The sequence below is a fragment of the Xyrauchen texanus genome, chromosome 46 (assembly GCF_025860055.1).
Source record: "Xyrauchen texanus isolate HMW12.3.18 chromosome 46, RBS_HiC_50CHRs, whole genome shotgun sequence".
Lineage (NCBI taxonomy): Eukaryota > Metazoa > Chordata > Actinopteri > Cypriniformes > Catostomidae > Xyrauchen > Xyrauchen texanus.
In genome coordinates this window covers 10,610,519-10,634,423 of record NC_068321.1, presented here as the reverse complement: position 1 = coordinate 10,634,423, position 23,905 = coordinate 10,610,519, and the positions used below count along the sequence as shown (strand labels likewise).

Below are 23,905 nucleotides of genomic sequence, written 5' to 3'. Positions count from 1 at the left end.
CACATCTCACCACGTCAGTCCTTCAGCGAAGCCCGTCTGCCCAGAGGGTAGTAGAGAGGCAGGGGTCGGTGTTACCATACGCACCGCACTGCCGAATACGCCACTAATGAACCCACAAGACAGCCAACACCTCAGAAATATAAAATAATGAGAATAAAGGAAATATTAATCAAACGGGTGTACTATGAATGCACGCTTTAGGTAGATGGCGAGGATGCGGAGAACTCTTCTGGCCTAGCCTGTGGAAATACTGTTTTTTGAACAAGAGAACTGGAAGGCTGCCAGATGGAGACAGACACACACACACACACACACACACACACACACACATGCACAGGGTCAAAAATTAACTTTTTGTCTCACCTGCCAATAGTGTGTGAGAACTGAGGAATGTGAATGAATTGGCCATAAATATTTCTTACCAGCCCTGAAACTGTATTTTGAATAATGTTAATTGAAAATTAATATTTGTATCATTAAGTTGTTTGTTTCCTTGTACTATATTGGGCCATTGAATATAATATAATATAATATAATTAGGGCTTCAATCGATTACATTTTTTAAAATAAAATGAATTAAACAAAATGCCAAATAATTAATAAAATTATTCGCAATGAATCCTATATACCAATATTTAATGAGGAAGGCCCCCAAATAGGTAAAGTAATTCAGTCTAACATTCAAATAAAAATAATAATATATAGGGCCTATTATAAATAAATTAATTCAAATAATCAGTTTGAAATGCATGAAACAAGTAATGCATTGATTAGACAAATACAAAAAGTGGCTTTATTGGTTGTTTTTTCCCCATATCATTGAGCAACCCTACAGTCGACAGCAGTACTTTTAGCAATTGAGTTCTGGCCAATCTGTCCTGTTCTCAAATGAAGCGTTCTTTAGTTTTGTCAGCACTATTTTTAATTGTCGGTTTATGTATGTTTGCATCAGGTGGACACATTTGAATCTTGAATCGCTCTGATAGTAGGAAAATACTTACTTTTATTACAGAATTTACATAGGGGTCAGGGAGCATGATAATTTTTAAAAATCTTTTTAAAATGTAATTAATAGCACTAAATGAGCATGTCAGCTTCCCAGGTAATTTACTATCAATTTTGTCCCCAAGTATTTAGTGTTCATTTATCAGTCAAGTTTAATTATGTCACCCTATGATATCTCATTATTTTTGTGCCAAATATATACAATTTTTATTGCAAACATTTGAAAAATTATATTTACACTTACGGAGCACTTTATGAGGAATGACATGGTCCTAATAATAATGTGCCCAGTGTGGTCTTCTGCTGTTGAAGCCCATCTGCCTCAAGGTTCGACATGTTCTGACATGCTGTTCTGCTCACTACAATTCTACAGAGTGGTTATTTTAGTTACCGTAGCCTTTCTGTAAGCTCAAACCAGTCTGGCCATTTTCTGTTGACCTCTCTCATCAACAAGGTGTTTCCGTCCACAGAACTGCTGCTTACTGGATGTTTTTTGTTTTTGGCAACATTCTGAATAAATTCTAGAGACTGTTGTGCAGGAAAATCCCAGGAGATCAACAGTTAGAGAAATACTCAAACCAGCCCGTCTGGCACCAACAATCATGCCATGCTCCAAATTTTCACATTTCTTTTTCCTATTCTGATGGTTGATGTGAACATCAACTGAAGCTCCTGACCTGAATCTGCATGACTTTATGCACTGCTGCCACACGTTTGGCTGATTAGATAATTGCATGAATATGTTGGTGTACAGGTGTTCCTAATAAAGTGCTCAGTGAGTGTGTGTGTATATATATATATATATATATATATATATATATATATATATATATATATATATATATATATATATATAAACAATGCTCCTTTAAATAGCTCCAATGTAGCTGGCTAGTTTTTGTTAGTAGCTTGTAGTGTTGCTGACTACTTTTCTAAAAGAGTAGATTGACTGTTTTTGATCTACATTAAAACTGTAGCTTGCCAAGCTGCAAGATACTCATAATTTAAAGTAGCTTCCCCAACACTGGTGCATACATGTCCTACTATCACAGGGAACCTCCCTGGCCTAGTCCATAATTAAATACCCAACACTGCACAGGAAGTCAGGCAGGCCATGGGCATCAATACAGAAATCAAGAGGGGACGAAATCTGTAAAATACAGTCCCCTTTTCGAGTAAACTGCCATCTGCCAGTGCCTCAACAGCTGCGCTCTTTTGCTAAATCAAAAAACCTTTCAGAGTTTAAACATTTCTGGATTTCAGTGAGGCACTTAAAATGTAAGTGAATGTTAAAATACGTAATACGTAAATGTTAAATTATTCACTGTTTCAAAGGTATAGCCACTAGATGAAACACTATATGTATTAACATAACATGGTATGACTATTGTGTGACTTTAGCTAGCTGTGATAATCAATGTGCAATTGACAATCCATACTGAATTCTGTCCATACCTATTATATATTTTTTCACTTGAAGATTCACAGACAAATCCCCTTCTCTCAATGCTCAGCTTAATGTAATCATATTTGAACATACTTGACCACTTGCCATTTGAAAACGTCAGTCATACTCTCTTGCTGTACCGACATGTTTCAGTAAGGCTTCTTCCCATTGCTGTGACTGGCTTTGGTCTCCTTTTGACATTCATGGGCTGCGGGTCTTATCTGAATGATTGAATGCCAGTATTTGCCAGGGGTAAATTGCATCGTTTCAATCGGGGAGAGAGTTCCCTCTAGATTCTGGTCCCCGTGGGCCAGCCTTCGTGAAGTACAACATGTTGTACATCCACATAAAAAGGAAAAAATATGAGAGGTACTTTCCTCTTTATGACGCAGAAATTAATCTGTCACTGGAGCTGGGTGTAAATCTCAGGCCGGCTTTGCAAAATACTGTTTTAACCCCCTTTACTCTGTATTTTATCTTTTATTGCCAATAAACATAAAACAGCACAAAGGGGTAATGTCCTCATCAATATAATCACAAAATGATAATACATTTTAAGGCTTATAAACTTTAGAAGGAATTTTGTCCTCAGGTGAAACAGAATGGATCTGAATGTAGGTCCCTGACAATTGTGTCCAAAAGTAATCTGTATCATTAAAGTAGTATAGTATAGTATAGTACAGTAATTGCAGTGGTCATGATACTGAAATTACAGACATTTTTTGAAATTTTTTTCTCCTCATAACTAATACAATTGCCTTCATTTTTGTTCCATTTATTTTTTTCCAATTGCTATCTTCATATTTGAAGCATAGATGTATTATGTATATTTAGATTTCATAGATTTATTATATATGGCATACATTTATTATTTATAAATAGTTACAATAGTCACAATACTAAAATACATTTTTATCCATGCAACAGTTAAATAGCACTAAAATTAGCAAACGTTTTTAGCATCATCTAAAATAGCTCATCGTTTTAATATGTTTAGCAGATGTTAATAAGATTGTGATGCTATCCAGATTAAAAGGTCTAAAACAGACATCTCGGAGACGCACGTGTACTATCTGGGTTGACAGAAAGCTCTGACTTTATGAAGATGTGAGCAACATATTTAGAATGAAAATTGACATTTTTAAATCCTGTCCTATCCTTCTTGAAAAGTTATTCTCTCATTAGGTTACTCTCAATCTCTGAAGGAAGGAATGAGGCCTGTTGGGGCTGTTAGAAATGGATTGTCAAATCTTCGGCGGATCACTCACCCTCAGAGACCACAAACTAAACAGGAGAAACATCTAGTGGAGAATCCTTGTTCTGGTATGCTAATCCTGTTAGCTGGAGGTTAAATTAACATTTTTAATTAAAAAATTAGCACCAAACAAACACAGCAAAACACACTAATGATTAAAACATCTAAATAAAGCCGCCTCACTGAAGAATGAGCAGAAGCAGGCAGCATGAAAACTATTTTATTGCTCCTATAAAACACTTTGAGCGGGAATTCACATCATGGAAATGATTGGGCGTTAAAATATGACACGTGATTCCCTCAAGTATCCAGTTAGGGATGTAGTTGTGTATGTAGTTATGTGTAAGTGCAATATATTGGGTTATGTAAAGCATATTTAATTTGATCAAAAGTGGAATATCAAAACGTTATGGGAAATGCTCACTAATTCATGAGTTACAACTTTCTAATTTCTTTTGGAATTTAGTAATGGATAAAATATGTAAATTTCATTGGAGATCAAACATTAAGTATTTGTTATTAAATGAAAAATACTGATTAAAAGGCAGTAGCAAACATCAAAGTAATCCCACAGCAAGCCGTAGATGGTTTCTGGCGTTTGTCCAGACATACAGATGCTGTGGCTCATTGCCCTCTAGTGGACAAACATACTAAATGCATGTACACTTTGCCTTATATTTTACCGTGGCCCTCAAAAGGTGTTTGGACATGTCATTGCATGAAATAACAAAATATCAAATCAAGTGGCACAAGCATACTTTATCAAGATTAACATGTCACAAAAATAAGTTTAATTAGCCTAAAAAAACAACAGAAATACATATAAAGTTCAGATTAGTATTCTGTTACTTTCTGGTACCTCAGTAGAACATGTACATAGTTAATAATAATAAATATAATAATAATAATTGATCTATTGTCACACATTATACATATTTTTTTGCATATATACAGTGAAATTATTTTTTTCACATATCCCAGCTAAGCTGGGGTAAGAGTGAAGGGTCAGCCATGATACGGCACCCCTGGAGCAGATAGGGTCAAGGGCCTTGCTCAAGGGCCCAACAGTGGTGTTTTGGTGGTGCTGGGGCTTGAACCCAGAGTCTTAACCGCTGAGCCAACACTGCCAAACGGCATAAACAATGCCTTCGGAGGACACTTCGAAAAGGAGGACAATTATTATAGGTCGTTCCAAATAGAATTTCCATATACAAATGACTTAAAAAGTGAGCATTATGCATACTTCCCAGTAGAACATGCACTTTGTGACCATTTTGTTTATAGTAATATCTAAATTAAATGATTAAGAAAAGTGAAGTTAGTTCTGAGAAAATATTTTGTTTACAAATTTCACTTTCTAATGCAATGATATTCATACTTTTTAAATACGTTTTAGGTTCCACTGTACAATGACCACACTTTAAACCCTAATGCTCAAAATAATACATTTTTTTAGTAGGGGAAAAAATGTAATCATGCAAATTAGTTCAAACAAATTAACCTTGATGAGTATTTAGAATGTTCCCTTTCTTTTGAGTTCACTCATTGAGCAATTACTATGCTAATCAAAGCATAGTGTTTCCAATTAGCATGCATTCAGCAAGCTAGCATTCACTATGCTAGCTAGTTCTATCTAGTACTAGCAACCCACATAGCAGATGGACTTGGCCCGAGTGTGGCCTCAATCTGGCACTGATTGCCTTATGTCGGCAACGGCATGTGTCCTGTCAGCCAAAGATGGGCCATGTCTGGCAATGTACACTTGATTAAAAGGCAGTAGCAAACATCAAAGTAATCCCAAAGCACTCTGCATGCGTGACAGCAAACTACAAGAGGGCCAATTGTTGGTGGGAGGTGTGTGGCCCAGATTAGGTTTATGAATCATGGGCAATATTTTAAAAGTCACATTGATTTTTTATTTTTATTTATTTTTTTTTTAAATGAATCCCTATATTTGATTATTCTTCTTAGAAATAATAATTGTATGGAATGTTAGAATAATTGATAATCAAAAAAATCAAGACATTTCAAGCAAGTATTTCGTTAGCCACCTGCATGACATTTTTTTCCATTACATTTGTTAAATATATGTAAAAATAGGTCAAGGTTACATTCAAAGAACATTTTTTAAAAGTTATAAATTGTGCTTCTTTAGCTCAAATAAAATAAATAAAATAAAAATAACCTGATTGGTTCAGCTAAAGCGCATGCTCGTACACGAGTTGACTGACAGGCGATGTCTGAATCTAAAATGTGATTGGATCTCTTACCTTTAAGGTGGGACTTTCTAGCCACATCGAGACCCTTGGCAGTTGGGTGTTTAAATTTAAACTGTTCCCGCCAAATGTGAATCAAAACCACGCAGTTATGTGTGTCTGTGATTTAAGAGATGTTTCTATGATAACACTGCATTGCACTGTGATATTATCCTTGTGTCTTCTTGTAAGTTGTTATATCTGTATGGGATCAATTCCATGCCACATATATTTGCAAAAATATAAAGTATTGCAAAATAAAATAAAGTTTTGCAAAACAAAAAAAGTACTGAGCAAACAAAAAAAAAAAAATTAAAACAAAAATTAAGTATCACAAATGTAAAATAAAGTATCGAGAGAAAAAAGAAAGTTTTGCAAACAAAAATAAACAATTGCAAAATATAAATAAAATATAGCAAAAATCAAGATGTAATTAATTGCAAAAATCAATGACTGTTGTAAAATAATCTAAAGATCTTTTATCATTTTTTATCTCTGCAACAGATTTTTAGGCAGCAATGATTTTGCCACACATCTTTTTCTTTGCAATGCCTACTAATTATTTTGCAACGCTCCTTTTAATCTGCATTTCCATCACGTGTGAGCTCGTGATACCGTTTTGCCTTTGCGCTTCACTTTTCTCTGCGTTTCACTTTATGGCACTGTTTTGACGTGGGGGTGGAGTCAGGGGATTGGGGCGTGTACAACGGGCTCAGTGATGCCTCTCTGGAAGTTACGTCATTAGCTTGAGACACGGATCAAACATCATGGCTGAGCACAGGCATGCAGGTGGATCTCAGGTATATAAAGTTGATTGTTTAAGCGTTTGCTTCAGATAAAGAAGTTAGAGATCAGTTAAAGCGGTGGGTTTATTAGCCATACTCGCTAACATAGCCAGCATCTGCAGTTTATTCTCTCTCAATTGATTGGACTATTGATTGATTCTTATGTTTATTTTATAGATTATAATTGTCTATACCATAGTATGTTGTCTTCTAAAAAATTTAAACTCCATATTTAGATGTAACATTATCACTGTTAAAGGAGACAATAAATAGATTACAAATAAAAAGTTAAACGATCGTAACAAACGTGCATGTGTTCTGTCTTTTAAATATAAAGTTTTGAAATATAAAATGTTCACATCCCCTATATTCTTAACCCTGCGTTATACAGCTATGTGGCATGGGGGCGTGGTCGTGTGTCAGTCTGCGGGAGAGAGAGCGGTAAGGCTTGTCACCTGGTTTGTAATTATCTCTAACACCTGTGTCTTGTTGTAGTGATACGGAGAAAGACATTTAAAGGGACGCCAAGTGTCGAGAGAGAGAGTGGATCCAGAAAGCTCCACAGAGTGTGATATTGTTTTGTTTATGTTTACATTTCTACGGCCGGTGACCGTCGTATGTTCGTGAAAGAAATTAAAGTGCTGATTTCAAACCTGCTTCGCTGTCTCCTTACTCCTCCATTGCTCTACGAACCTGTTCACAAGCTACTTAAGTTCTTACAATGCTCACAGTAAATGTACGTGTATCTAGGTCATCTCATGTATTGATTTGCCATGTCACATTTAGCAGAGAGAATATCTAGATGTCGTGACGAATCTTATTAGTGTTCTGACTCAAAGCTTCGGTCATATTCAGGCAGCTCAGGGTCAGCAGCAACAACAACAGCTTTCTCCTGCTGTTTCTCTGCCTCGAGTAGAGCAGGATATAACCAGGTTATCAGCACCCACTCTTAAGAATCAATCTGTTAAATTTGTTTTGCTTTTGCACAATTAACATTATAAGTGATGTTCTTTTTATTGTTTGTAGATCGTTTCCTGGGATGCTTATTTGTAAGCTTTTTAACTTTTTATTTGTAATCTATTTATTGTCTCCTTTAACAGTGATAATGTAACATCTATTTATATTTTTTTTAAATATGGAGTTTACATTTTTTAGAAGACAACATACTATGGTATAGACAATTATAATCTATAAAGTAAACATAAGAATCAATCAATAGTCCAATCAATTGAGAGAGAATAAACTGCAGATGCTGGCTATGTTAGCGAGTATGGCTAATAAATCCACCGCTTTAACTGATCTCTAACTTCTTTATCTGAAGCAAACGCTGTTAAAGCACATTTAATGCTAATTAAATAAAAGGAAACAATTTTTTTTTTTATTGAACACCAAGAACAGAACAAAAAACAGAATGTACATCTACAATGGCATTGGTAAGTACAGGTAAATGAGTATTAAGCAAGGCACATATCAGTTAAAATAAAACAAATAAATTAAATGTATAAAATAAAAAATACAAATACAGAGGGGTCTCTTTATTCCTCTTTTAAGAGCTCAAGGTCTCTTATTATTCCAGCCAATTTCTGGGCCTTTTTACTTTACATACATTCCAACGCTGGAAAGAAATTACAAATCAATTCTCTTTTAAATACAGAAAAATAAGGTTTCGTCTTCATACATTTGGACTTATGAATGAAAAATGTGCCCAGTATCAACATTACATTAATAAGAAATTCATTTCTTTTCTCGTCCAACAGCACTCCAAACATAACATGTTTCCTAGCAAAAGTGGGCAGTGAGTGAATCTTTGATTCCAACCAATAAGACATATTTTCCCAAAAAGTATTTGAAGAAAAACGAGAAAAAAAGATGATCAGAACGTCTCTGTCAATTTGACAAAAAGTACAGGCATTTTCTTCAAAATTAAACCGTTGTCTTAAAAATTCACTTGACGGGTATACCCCATTGAATATTTTAAAATGAGTTTCCTTAAAAAATCAACTTTATATACCTGAGATCCACCTGCATGCCTGTGCTCAGCCATGATGTTTGATCCGTGTCTCAAGCTAATGACGTAACTTCCAGAGAGGCATCACTGAGCCCGTTGTACAATCCCCTGACTCCACCCCCACGTCAAAACAGTGCCATAAAGTGAAACGCAGAGAAAAGTGAAGCGCAAAGGCAAAACGGTATCACGAGCTCACACGTGATGGAAATGCAGATTAAAAGGAGCATTGCAAAATAATTAGTAGGCATTGCAAAGAAAAAGATGTGTGGCAAAATCATTGCTGCCTAAAAATCTGTTGCAGAGATAAAAAATGATAAAACATCTTTAGATTATTTTACAACAGTCATTGATTTTTGCAATTAATTACATCTTGGTTTTTGCTATATTTTATTTATATTTTGCAATTCTTTATTTTTGTTTGCAAAACTTTCTTTTTTTCTCTCGATACTTTATTTTACGTTTGTGATACTTAATTTTTGTTTTAAAATTTTTTTTGTTGTTTGCTCAATACTTTTTTTGTTTTGCAAAACTTTATTTTATTTTGCAATACTTTATATTTTTGCAAATATATGTGGCATGGAATTGATTCTATATTATCTGTAGCCTCAGTAAATGAGGAACAAGACCACTTTCAGTGTTTTAACGCTATCACACAAGGCCTACCAAAAAAATAAATAACTAGCTACTAGCTATTGTGGTGCCTGATATATAATGTTATCACAATTAAACTGTAATCGATTGCATTATTCAGATTTAGTGTGTTGCACACAACACTGACCATAAGTAACTTTATCTCACATCTCCAGTGAGTGTGTTATAAATTACAGTGCTTTATTGTTCAGTTGCTTATCTTCTAATAATGCTGCATGATATAAAAATAACAAGTGCAGAAATGTATATATGTTTTAGTATGCCACCCATTATTGTGATTATAATGTTGATTCATAAGTTAATTATTTTAATGTATAATTTTCCTTCCCTGCAAGGGCTGTTTTTGATGTCAATGAAAATTGAAATTGAGACAAACTGACTTCTGTATGGAGAGTAATTGGATGTATTACAGGAGCAACATCAGATGACAAGCATTAAACAAAGTTAAATATATTGTACAAATGAATGTACTGTATGTGTCCACCAAACAAAACAGATGTCGATAAGGCAATAAAAAATGAGGAAGTTACTGAAGAAGGATGGATCCCACACCATGCTAGAATATTCACATCAGTTGAGTGCAATCGTATCTGTTTATGTTGAGTGAATCAAGCAATATTGTATATCTGTGTATTCATTAGTAAACATGTCATGTCCCTCACATGTCTTACCTTGACATAACATAAAGCCATACTGTATAATTTCACATGTTATGTCAGATTTCTGTCAAATTGATAAATCTAAATCTTGCCTGTGCAAATCAATGGACTATATGGGGGCTGTCATTGTTTTTTGTAGATAATTAAAATGAAGCAAGGTTAAAGCTACCTGAAGATGTTGAACACACAGACCCTGGGACAGAGGATTCTCCAGTAGAAGTCAAATGATGAAGCATGTAAGTTATCTTACTTTTTCTGTGTGAGAAAATGTTTGATATCCAACCAAAATGTAATAAAGTGCTTCATTTAACCAAAGAACATCCTTTTTCCTGGGGACAATGAAGTCGAAAATTACTTCTTAAAAGCTAAACAAAGTAAAATGTAGGTTTCTGTAGCTTTTCCTGGTTAAATTATCTGTAAACAATATAAAAACATTGATATTATATTTGTTTATCTCTCTCTCTATATAGATCACAAGAACTGTCTAGAGCACCAAAAATCTTTTACTCATTTATTCCTCACTCCTAAGGGTATTTGTTAACCCTTGAAGACTGTCTTGGCAAAAATTAAGCTAAAGATAACGTCTAGGTTACTAGTGTAACCCCCGTTCCCCGATGGAGGGAACGAGACGTTGTGTCGATTGTAGTGACACAAAGGGCTTCTTTCGGGAGCCTCGCATACCTCTGAATGTGAAAAAGGCCAATGCTAAATTGGCAAACAGAATTTGCATGTCCCGCCACCGGACATACAGGTATAAAATGCAGGGATTGTGCATCTGTTCAGTCAGGTTCTGCACTGAGGAGCCGAGAATAAGGTTCGGCCATTACAGCGGCTTGGTACAGTGTTGTGGCAAGGGGGACACAAAGTCTCGTTCCCTCCATGAGGGAACGGGGGTTACACTAGTAACTTAGACGTTCTGTCGATTGTAGTGACACAATGGGTCCCTATTCAATAGCGCCACCTACACTTAACTGTGTTACGTGATCTGCCGATGCTGGTGCAGCAAGCTGTAAGGAGAATGGGCATCAGACTGCACGTAACCTTCCCCAACATCCCATTAAGACTTTTATTAGGTTCCCAGCATCCAACCAAGGATTTTCCCTTGAAGGTTGGGAACAAGCGACGTGACAAGCATGGGAGCAGGCCGTGCCAGCTCTCTCTATGTTTCTCCTCATAGAGTGTTAGATGCGGCCTAATCCAGTCCTATTCCTTCAGGGGGAAAAGACCCCCACGGTGACCACATCCTGCCCAGGCTGGGGAGGTGAATATGTGGCAAATACCACATGGGCCTGTTACGCCACACATGGAAGTGGTGTGGTGGTATGTCCTGCATAATGAGGGAGGAGCTCTACAAACATGGCGACTGGGGCAGTGGAACTGCCCAAGGAAGATGCGGGTACGCCTGACAGGGGGATGGTACAACGGAAAATACATCACAGGGTCTTACCGTGATAACAGGCAACTATGGAGCACCTATTCCAGTACAGAGTAGTTAGTACCCTAGTAGTGGGTCTGGTTGGGAATTCTTACACTGAATTCGCAAGCCAGAAGGCTGGGGAGAACGAACATCTAGGAAGCGCAAGTTTGAGGACTCACCTGGGGCTAAAAGAGCACATGTTTGCCTCGGTGGATGGGAAAGGCTCTAGCGCAAGCAGTATACCTGGTCAGTTGTCAACCGACTCAACCAGGAGATTGTAGAATCTTGAAGGAATCTACAGATGCCTGCTAGAGAGGTGCCGTTGGCTAGTGCCCACAAGGATGCCACACTCCTTGTAGAGTGTGCTCGAACCCGCAAGGGGGCGGGCACGGCCTGGGTCCGATAGGCCAATCCGATGGCGTCAACTACCCAGTGGGCGAGCCTCTATTTGGAGACAGCGTTCCCTTTCCACTGCTCCACTGAGAAAGAAGGTCTATCCTCAGGGGAAATTGCCAGGCAGGTGCTGACACGAGGAGCGTAAGATCCGAGAACCAAGTAGGAGTAGGCCAGTAAGAGGCCACTAGAGTGACATGTTCCTCATCCTCCCTGACCTTGCACAGCACCTGTAGGCTCACTGGAGGAAAGGCATACTTGCTTAGCCCCGGGGCCAGCTGTATTCCAGCGCATCTGTACCGAGGGGACTTGCCTCCGACTTGAGGGATTACCAGAGCGGGCAATGGGAGTTCTCTTGGGAAGTGGCCAAGTCTACCTGTGCTTTGCCATAAAAATACCAGATCAGCGAACCACCTGGGGGTGGAGCCTTCACACCCCATTGAGCAGAGCCTGTCATGACAGCACGTCCGCTGTCGTGTTGAGGCTGCTTGGGATATGACTTTGCACGCTCATTCGTGAGGCACGCTTTCATTGAGACTGAGTCTAACTCCATGCTGAGAAAAGAGATGTTCTGAACCGGGGAGAGCTTGCTCTTTTCCCAGTTGACCTGAAGACCTAGACAGCTGAGGTGCTTGAGCACCTGGTCCCTGTAAGTGCATAGTGCATCTCAAGAGTGAGCTAGGATCAGCCAGTCGTCGAGGTAGTTGAGTATGCAGATGGTCACTTCCATTAGCGGGCAAGGGTGGCCTCTGCGACCTTCGTGAAGACGCGAGGGGACAGGGTCAGGCTGAAGGGGAGGACCTTGTACTGGTGCACCCGGCCCTCGAACGCAAACCGTAGAAAGGGTCGGTGTCAAGCAAAATTGAGACGTGCGGACTGAGGCATGTGTGCTGAGAAAAATCTCAAAGCACTTAACTTGTTCCGCGTACCCTATAGTGACCGGGTTAGTAACTGAGGAGGAGGTCCTAGTGAGGTGTCCTCTGGACTCGTCAGAACCGGCTGGTCGGGGTTGTGAATGTTGTACAGTCGTGGATGTGGAGGTGAAGTTTCTATATCCAGAGTGCCACTTTGCCTGTAAGGGTTTGATGAAGTTTGTGGGCACCGGCTAGCTGACCCAGGGGATGAGGAAATCTCTCTTTTATTGAAAAAGTGAGTACCGCAAATGAAAATAAGGAAACTAAGTATTCTCCCGTGGCAGCCCAGCTGAGTCCTCTGCGTCAGACACCGCGATGCTCTCCAATGCAGCGGCGACATCATATTTCTGCTAAATGGTGCAAACAGAGACATCAGACTGGCCATGGCCCAGACGGAAGCAATCAAGGTTGCTGGGGGCGGGTGGTTCATGGAGATTTAACAGGTGAAACCACGGCCGCTGAACTACTCAAATTGCCTCCATCGTCAACCGGGTCATTCTCAATCCCTTGGGAAAAAGGGGGGGTGTGCGGCTGGAGTGGCGTTCCCTTTAAGGAGGGAATGCCATGACCGCAATTATGCCATGGTCAAGTTCTCTCAATGAGTACATGAGCCATCCACAAATGCTGCATCGGTGTGATCGCGACCCAGACACACGAGGCAGCGTCTAAGACCGTCAGAAGCGGAGCGATATCTGCCGCATCCAGAAACAAAGCAAATGCGGAATGGAATCTTGACAAAGGCAAATCTTTAAAAAGACATTTGATGCCAATGCGTGAAATCTTTTAGAGAAATTATTGCTCTTTTAGAGGAGTTGTTTACTCTTTTAGAAAAGCTGTCGAAGCACCCAGGGGCGTAGATTGCACTGGCATGTAGAGGAGGGAGAAAGCCACTGGCAACACGCCGTAGATCTAACAGCAAAGCTCTCTTAGTGGTCAGTGGAACAGTAGTGCTTAAGTTTCAGTTGCTATAAGTTTGTTTTTCTATAATCGGTTTAGAAACTGTCAGTTAGATTTCTCTCTCGCTCTTATTTAGTGTGCAGTGTACAGCAGATTTTTCACTCATCTCTTCCTAACTCTCAAGGGGCTGTCACCACTGAGAATAATGTCTTGGCAAGACCAAGGAAAATGTATGAATTTGTTAATTTAATTATTTATTCAACCTGTAAAATGCTCTGATATGCTTTGTTCTGCAAACCACTCCAGTCACATTTATTAATTCGAGTGAAATAACTTTAGATAATGTCGATTTGTCTGTCATTAACTTGTTTGTTTACCAATTTGTTAAAAAAAAAAGATTTATTCACTGATTTGTTAAGTAACTGTTTTTGTAAAAAGAGTCTTTAAGGAATGTAAAGGGATTAATGTAAAGAAGGAGGCGAGAACCGGCTTGACAATATAAATAATACTTTAACACAAAACTTAAACAAAAAGACAAACACACCAAGGTGTCAGACAGCTGTCCGTAAATCTCTCTCTCCCTCGCAATGCAACTTCCAGTCAGCCCTTATCCCTCTCTGAGGCTTGATTAGCCTGATTAGATGTCGGGTGTGCGGAATCCCACCACCCAGCCCACCATCGTCCCTGTCACAGAATGGTTACCCAACAATGAAAATGATTTGCTCATTCCCATGCCATCCCAGATGTGTATGCCTTTCTGTAGGTCCATACAATGCAAGTGAATGGTGATGAGAACCTTAAAGGTCCAAAAAGGACATGGAGGTAGCATAAAAGTAATCCATATGATTCCTGTGGTTAAATCCAATGTTGATCTTTCTCCCCCACACCTATCATATAACTTCTGAATACATAGATTTAACAACTGGAGTCATATGGATTACTTTTATGCTGCCTTTACGTCCTTTTTGGACCTTCTGGTCATCATTCACTTGCATTGTGTGGACCTACAGAGATTAAATATTCTCCCAAAAATCTTAATTTGTGTTCAGCAGAAGAAAGAAAGTCATACACATCTGGGATGAAATATAATGAGTTTTCAAACCAACTATCCATTTGAACTATTGACAACTTACTGATTACATGTATTGTAATATACATGTAATTATACTTTATTAATATTTGCATGTCTTCAAATCTACCAAGAGAATTTAGCAGTGTTTAAGCATTAAGCATTCAATTACGTCCTCATGAGATTGTCATGTCATAAGTTACTTTTACTCAGAATTTATCCAGTCCCTTTCTCTTGTTTAACAAGATTGCTAAACTAAAAGTATGGCAAGCCTTCTCCGCTCATTTAGTCAGTCAGCAGATCCTGATTTTTGCTCGTCCTGTTCTCGACCCTGCTTAAAGAGATTGAGGAAGGAGGAAGCAGCTGAGGATTAAAGTGCAGGACACTTTTAACTTGCTTGTTTAGGACAGTTCTGACAAGACTCTCTCTCTCTCTCTCTCTCTATCTCACACACACACACACACACACACACGCAAAGAGAAACAAATGCAGGTATTAAGGTGGGCAATAAAATAACTACTGTGATCATACAATTGTATTGCTTTTTATCTGTTGTTTGATCCATGAGTCTTGCATGAGTTTTGAATTAATGCAAGGCTTTCCTTCTGTCCCCTCTGCAAATGTATAACTGTGATTATTGGAAAACATTGAATTAATTGCATTTTACATGTTGCAGGTGTTACATTTTATTTTAATTCAATTTAGTTGGTTTCTTTTACTTTGTGCTCATATGTACACTAAATAAAACACACAAAATTAACTAAATTGTAATTTGTCTAAAGGACCTGATTTTAACATACAAAAATAAAAGGATTTCATGCAATAGTTGTTTTGTGGTTTAATCTACATGTATATGATTTAAGGGATATTATGCCTGAGAATAGATTCTGTGCAGAAATTGGTTTAGATGTGGCTTGGGTGTGGCTCAGTTATGGGGTTTCTGGTTAAAGGCTGGTGTTGATATGGTATACATAAGGCTGAGATTCAGTACTGATATTATACATGTTCTGGATTAATGCAGGGCCAGTTATGTGCTACTGATCAGCTGAGATTTGGGCCAGTTATGGCCCATGTGTGGCCCTTGTCTGAAATCCGGATCTTGGCCACTAGAGGGCCGTAATTAATTGCTTAATGTGGGCCGAGCGAAAACGGATTATGTGGACCGGAGCGGGGCAACAAAAATGTATATGTTCCTCTACTTGGAAGGGTTTAACTTGAGCTTACATGGTTATTTTAAGTTTAGCCAAATAGTTACATTTTAAGTTAATTTTCATTGTATGAGTTAGCTTACTCAAAGAGCAATTAACCTGCATGTGTAGTTTAAAATCTAAATCTGAAAATTCTATTAACTTAAACTTGGGAGTTTATTAACATAAAAAAAAAAATGATGTAACTGATTGCCTATAATCGCATTCCCTAAATCAACTGATATTTAGCTTCAAAACACCACATAGAAATTCACTCCAACACATCTTGTCTTTTACAAACTAAAAAAAACAGCCCATGGAGAATAATATTGTGTTACTTTTTTATTCCTTAGTACAGAAATGGGGGAAAGAACTCATGTCTGCCCAGAAAAGTGCAAAGTATATAGTTGTAACAACCAAGCACTTCAGTTAACATGTGCCAATATCAGTTCGCTTTATTGCTGATCTGATTACTAAATGAGGTTTGAAACCAAATATGGCACATTTAGATCTTATAAAGGGCAATCGTCTTTAATGGAAAACACATGGTCATTTCCAGTTTAAGTGAGAGCATGTTTACTGATATCTAAAGCTGCAGCAGGGTATGGACTATATTCAAGGCCAGGTACAGGAGATATATGTCTAGCCCTGCACAGAGCTCAAGTCCTTCTCGTGAGCCTTTCTGGAGACTGCCGGGAGCCGAGATGGTCTGGTTTAATCGTCTCCTCCACACAGACTCAACAGGGCCCTCTGGTAATCTCCCTTTGTGTGCTCCTGAGAAAATCACAGCACAGAGATGTCAGACATACAATTACGGGTCAAAGGTTTGGACACATGTATTTGTTTTTAGGAATTGTTTCCAGGGAATATCTGACCCCCCAGGAAGCATGGCCATTAGCCACCGAGGCATATAAAAATATAGGCCAAGGCAGTCACAAAACACCCAGACATTTGTTTGTTACTGAAACTTACAGCTATGGTCTGGTACAGAGACTTCCCGTGGTGGGCCTTGAACTCTTGTCTGATCTTCTTTAGGTCCACCTCACATCGTGACACCATGATTCGGGTCAGCAACTTTTCCTTTGCACCTTTGCTCTAAAAGACAGAAAGTATGCAATTTAGAAACTTAAAAGAGTTCCGCGCCTTCTGATGCAACTCTAGTGCAAGCCATCTGCAACATCGGCAGATAGATTACAAACCCAAAAAAGAATAAAAATGATTTTTATTTTTACATTATTTTACCTTCATGGCGTCTTGCAGTCTGTTGGCAAAATAGAGCTGCTTGTTTTCAAAGCATTGAACTGCCGGAAAAGAGAACAAAGAGATTAGATTTGGCTGTTAGCATTGAAACTCTTAAAAACCCAACTTGACCTTTGATTTTGTTGGAATAATATGCATTTAAGGCCATGTCCACACTAATCAGTTTAAGTTGGAAACCTTTGTTTTCAGATTCCTAATGTCATCGTTTTCCAAAGCATGTGGTTATGGAGTGTTCTTTGAAAGTCTTCATTTTTGGTGGTGAAAACGCTGTTCTAGTGTGGATGAGAGGTGCAAACATGGTAAAAATCAATGCGTTTTCATGTATTAGTGCGGACGTGGCCTGTATCTTAAAAACATTCTGTAGTTTACAAAAACAGCAAGGAATAGGACCAGAAGAACAGGAAGAATGCACTGAGCGGTTGAACGTATCAGTTTCTTATCAAGAAACATTATTTGATAGTGTATGCTTTCACATATTCATTTTCACTTAGCATCTATCTAGACAGTTGATAATGTTTACAGTCATGTAGTCATTGTTAGAGCAAAGCCTTACCCAGTGTCAGGAAGGACAATTCTAGATCTCCTTTCACCTCCTTCCGGATGCTCTCCTGCATGTCGTAGGGGCTATAACTCTTGTATCTCTCAAACACTGTAAAAGCAAACATAAACCCACTTTATTTTATGATATACGCAATGTGCCCCGCTTTGTGCCTGCCTGTTAGTGTTAGGGGTCTTGTTAGCCTTTCAGGCAAAGCAGAAAGCAGGACGACGTCCACAAATGAACATGGAACATTCATTACATACACAGTACCATATAATGAGAAAGATTTAAGGATTAAAAGTCTTAAGAACCTTTCTGGAGGTGAGGAACACTTCTCTCTGACATAATGGCGATCCAGGTCTTCACATCAGTGCCTTTTCTTTTGACTCCAGCATCATACAAGGCCTGCATTGATGAAGTTGTTAAAATATATACAATATCATCAAAAATAATTGTAAACACCAACTGGATGATTGGATGGATGGGTTAGGTTTGTTTACATTTGAATGTTTGACAGTTTTAGTTTGAAAAGTCTTGGCCCATTAGAACATTCTGTCAATGTAAGTCTACAGGATTTTGGGGATTTTTGTCAGCTACCGGGAAACAATCACATTGAAATTTTTCAGCTCTCATCCACACTAGAATGGCGTTTTCCTCCACTGAAAAGGGAGCACTTCGAAAGCACTTTATATTCCTGCATACTTTGAAAATGATGACGTTAATGCTGGATTACTCTACATGACTTTAACACTGATTTTCGGCAGCATTATCAGTCGACCCGAGTTGGTGCTAGTTGAGCCTATTTGGCTTAAGTCAGAGTCGACAGATTTAACTGAAAATCACGAAATATATGGTAAATGATATGGTACTAACTCCACTTTTTACCCTCTGACTAAGAATCCATCTAGAATGTTTGATATTTTTGAGCTGACTATCATCAACTACAGAGGAAATCTTGACGTGTATATGCCCACGACTCAAATCTGAAGACATACATTGAGCAGCCAATGGATATACACTGATCAGCCATAACATTAAAACCACCTCCCTAATATTGTGTAGGTCCCCCTCGTGCTGCCAAAACAGCACCAATATACATGACTATCAGAATAGCATTCTGAGATGATATTCTTCTCACCACATTTGTACAGATTGGTAATCTGAGTTACCGTAGACTTTGTCAGATCGAACCAGTCTGGATATTCTCTGTTGACCTCTCTCATCAACAAGGCATTTAAATCCACAGAACTGATTTTCATTGGATGTTTTTTGTTTTTGGAACCAATCAAAGTAAACTAGAGACTGTTGTGCATGAAAATCCCAGGAGATCAGCAGTTACAGAAATACTCAAACCAGCCCATCTGGCACCAACAATCATCCATGTGATTATCTAATCAGCCAATCGTGTGGCAGCAGTGCATAAAATCATGCAGATGTGGGTCCGGAGCTTCAGTTAATGTTCACATCAACCATCAGAATTGGGAAAAATGTGATTTAGAGCATGGCATTATTGTTGGTTCCAGATAGGCTGTACAATAAACAGAGCAGTTATCTGAGTTACAGTTTTGGAGGCACGAGGGGGACCTACACATTATTATGTAGATGGTTTCAATGGTGTGGCTGATCGGTGTATATTGTGCAGGGTAATGTCTGGCTGCATCTTCCCACCCAAGAACACACTTAAATGCACCCTTTGCCTATTTCTTTCACATCTCAGAGTAATGCAGAGTAGCAGCGACAACAACAGCAAGCTGTTCCCATATCCATGTTTGTTTATATCAGTCAGACGTCTCCAATAACGGGAGGGCATGTGTTTCAATGTGAGTTTGTGATCGGTTCAGGTCAGGATTGACAGTCGGGTAGTGTGTGATCCCCAATCGTTTGGTGTGCGATGACCAGTTTTTGTCTGCAATGATTTTCAAAGTCATTCATTGTGTGATGCCTAGTATCACTACTAGTCAGAACACTGTGAAGGTCTGTGCTGAGTTTGTTGGATGTAGCTCTAGAAGTTACAATCGATAACTTTGGTCTTGGTTTATGGATTTTGGAAAAACCCTTACCCAATTCTGTAGAATAACGGTATGTTAGATTATAAGAACAGTATGTTAGACTTCTGACCATTTTTATTAATTTGTAAATGCTATTTTTTTGATAATTTTTTTTTACATATTTTTAAGTATGATTCAAGATTCAAGAAAACATAGCTGTTTCAACTTAACTGAAAAAAGCCTTTGCTAAGTGACTAAATGTAAATGATAAGATAGGAGAATATGGCAACAATTTTTGTGTTGTGTAATCACTTTTGAATGGAACTGATGTATGTTGAACCAGCATATTGAATCCAGATGATGATTTGTAAGCTATTTATGAAATGCTAATTTCGCATAGAGAGATTTCAGATATGTATTTTATTAAAACATTACAAATGATACAATCAAGAATACATACATAAAAAAAACATTGTTTCAGAAAACACGTCAGGGTATACGTAAAAAATATAAATAAAATATGAAAGTGAATCGGCACAATTTACATGATAGAAAAAGATTTGCAGTGAGAACGGTTGCAGTGTTTGTACTGATTTTCGGATTTTTACTATTGGATATTGTTTCCAAGTATGTACTAATTTCAATTTTAAACTGTTCAAATTCAGGCATTTTTTCAGCCCATTTAACTTTATTTATATAATAAAGAGCATTTTATAATTAAATCACATAAATGCAACATTTTTATCATTATCAATTTTTCAATATTAGCAACAATCTTGGCTTCTTTGATGACATATATTTTTTTTACTTTCTCCAAAATACTTGGAGAAATATATAGAGAGGTTTATGGAGAGATATAACATCAAAAACTTACTCTAGCATCTTCATCGATTTTCTGGTAGTCGACGATAGAGCTGGGACTATCTCTCTTGGTCTGATGTGGAATGTAGTCATGTGTCCATTGTGATTTGGGAAAGTTACAAATGGCACATTAGACAGACATCATGAAGATCACAATTGACAACTAATTCAGACTTAATTTGTACTACATGTTCTGTGTTTAGTTCATTTTTTATCCATCTACACAAGAAGAAATGCTTTGCCCCACCTGAACCAATGCCAGCAGCAGTTTAGCAAAGTCTCCTGAAGTGTCACCAGCAACATCCTTATCCAGGTCCTTCTTGAACACTGTGATGGGACACAGAGGTTTATTCCAACAGCAAGACCATAGATGTTGCAGTAGAGCTCTGTAGTTACAGAGACTAACACTTACATTCCTTGTAGACTTTCTTAATCTCGATGAGCTCTGCATTGCTTCGAGAGCAGACAATCTCAATCAGGGACTCTTCATCTGTCCCCAGACCCTGCAAACACACACAACAGTATTATGATTTACAACAGGACATATGCACCCGAACTCTCAAACATACACAACAGTTACACTTTACAATTATTTCCCTATAAAACCAGCACAATAAATAGAGTTATACCATTGAAATCATCTTAATGCTTAGAATACCTTGATAGAGGCTTTGATCTCAGAGGCATCATATTGTGCAGTGCTCTTCATGAGGCCTAGAATGACTGTTTCCAGAGAGCCAGACAGCGCCCCCTTTAGAGCTGAGATCATATCCTGAAGACGTGTGATGAATAACCATTATTACAGGAATTGGACAGGGCAAGATATTGCAGTTGCTAAACACAGAAGGACTGTATGTAGTATATTTCCTGACCTTCTTGGCTCTCCTCTCATAAGCAAAGGCGATCTCTCGTCTTTGGTTATATGTCCGTTTGGTGAGGACATCAATTATGGTTTGCTCATCCACCCCTAAAAAAATTGTAATATTTAAAAAAATTCAGATGCCAATTTATGGAATATCGCATTGATATTTGGGACAATGCACGTGTGTTTTAAAAGTAAAGTGTGTCATTTATGTGTCACTGGTGGCTCCAAACAGAATTCCAAAAATATTGATTGTTTCAAACAAGTTTCCCAAGCAATGCCCCAGTCGAAAAAAATGGCATTAGATGGACAAACTTCGACAAGTCAGTGTAGAAGTGGCTTATACATTAAACTGGGATATGGAAAAGTATTTTTTCTTTCAATTTATTGGTATAATAGTCAGGCAACCTCTGACTGTTTGTGAATTTTATTTGAGAATATACAGCAGAACAGAATATAAAGGGTTGGAATAGGAGTAATCTGGTTGCTGCAATGAGGCGTTGGCCTAGAAATGTTCCCTATGTGGTTAAATCTCTTCCAGACAGGATGATGACTCACTTCTACCAGTGCTGCTCATTGTGGCCAACTTAGGCCTCATTATGGGGCATAGCACACAAAGAAATGGTACAAGTAAAAACTCACAACTAAACTAAATGCCTTTTGCTTTGATTTTAATGGCTCATCATCAAATTACTTGCTTTTGAAACAAAGATGGGCACAAAAATATAGCAATCATATGGCTGACCCTTCAACTTGCGTCATTATGATTTGCAATTCCAACAGTGGGCAGCCGTTTAACTTTCTTACCTTTAGTTTTGATAGCGGTCTCAATTCTGGCCGCATCTTTATCAGGGTCAAAATCACCCACTGGCAACACAGTAGGGTAGGTGGGCTCACCCTAGGTTGGAACAATATGTTCTAATATTAGAATATATATATATACTGACTTTGATATAAGGTTTATATGAAATTGTATATATAGTTTGGATTATATAGATAGTTTATTATATGGTCACAACATAACTCCCATTTTGCATCATTTTACAGCAAAATAAAGTTTTAGCATTTTCAATATGCAAATGAGTGTATTAAAACTTACACATCCCAGATTCAGAGTGAGTTGACCTAAAAACTCAGAAACCAGAGCCATCCCTGATGTCCTGTCAAGAACAGTTACACCTATTAACTCCAATATGTCACTATATAACATTTTAGGTACATCATTTAATACTATTTTGCCAGTGCAAACCAAGAAAAAAAAAAGAAAAAGATTGTAGTATTATAAATCAAAATAAAATACATTTAACATCAAATAATTTTTACATTTGATGAATCTGTAATAATTAATCTGAATAATATCTGGATTATAATGTGAATTGGTTGATCTGTTACATTTGTTTGCTGCAACTGTTGGAATGAGAGCAGACTTACTCTTTATAAAGAAGACTTTGAGTGTCTCACTATCACATGCATTAAGAGTTATGTAATGTACAGTTGCAGAAATCAATGGGCATGCTTGCGCACAAGGAAAACAGCACTTTACTCCATTGCATTTGCTTGTCTGTAAGGAAACCTGAGTCACCTCATTTTGTCATAATGCCATTAATCACCAGACAAAGCTTTTGTAACAAACCTTGTTTTTATTAATACTATTATTTTATAGACAAAGTTTTCAAGTATGTTTATGGTTAATTCTGCACTTTTTGGGATTTTATTCTTATAGTAAATCATTAACTATAAACTTTCAACAACATTATAATTAATGACAGAAAACCCTTGAAAAATGTGTTTGCTGGTTTTCTCTTAGGACATGGAACCTCCAAAAAATGCTATTAGTTATACACAACAATCTTCTGTTGCTAGGCAATAAGACCAAAACGGATTCAAAGTAAACAGTAATTTAAAAAAAAAAAAGGAAAAAAGGGCATTTGCTGAAAACCTGGCACACCCATGTGAATGCAAGCAAACATGTAAGGCAGAACAATAACCATCTATGCCTCAGTCATGTCTCACAGCCCTAAGATATGAGTTTTAACAAACATCTGCAGTCTGAGAGGTTATAAATGAGTCTATCTTGAGAAGTCTGTTTTATAAGCAAAAAAAAAAAAAAAAAAAAAAAAAGCAGCACTGTTAAAAGCACAGAAGTTTATCTCAGAGCAATACATCTTATAAACAGATTGTAAAGATTCCTTCCCTGTTTAATGAGTAAGTTTTAGGTATGTAACTTCTTTTAAAGTAACTTAAAAGAGGTTAAAAGTAACCTAACTTCTTACAAGCATTCTTTTACTCACAAAAGGAGCTATGAACTTACCTTGGTGACCAACAGAGCAAAAGTGCAGAATGGTCCCTGCTATGTGGTGTGAGATGGGTGTGGTGGTTAAATTCCAGAGGCGGTGCTTATCAACACTGCTGAGTCTTTTCTCCCTGCCATCAAGCTCAAGTCCCACCCTT

The 23,905-nt window shown here is 37.7% G+C and overlaps 1 protein-coding gene and 1 long non-coding RNA gene across 2 annotated transcripts in view; one reads left to right on the top strand and one right to left on the bottom strand.

The window, feature by feature from the left end:
* Positions 1-23,905, top strand: part of LOC127637959 (uncharacterized) — a 158,728-nt gene that overhangs the window by 11,566 nt on the left and 123,257 nt on the right. The window lies entirely within an intron of this gene.
* anxa2a (annexin A2a) lies at positions 16,272-23,862 on the bottom strand. Its single transcript, XM_052119233.1, has 13 exons — positions 23,766-23,862; positions 22,554-22,614; positions 22,262-22,352; positions 21,465-21,559; positions 21,251-21,364; positions 21,005-21,095; positions 20,840-20,919; positions 20,606-20,665; positions 18,055-18,148; positions 17,756-17,851; positions 17,185-17,243; positions 16,915-17,037; positions 16,272-16,716 (listed from the first exon to the last, which is right to left on the bottom strand). Exons 2-13 carry the CDS (start codon positions 22,602-22,604, stop codon positions 16,657-16,659), a joined length of 1,014 nt encoding a protein of 337 aa, XP_051975193.1. The 5' UTR covers positions 22,605-22,614; positions 23,766-23,862; the 3' UTR covers positions 16,272-16,656.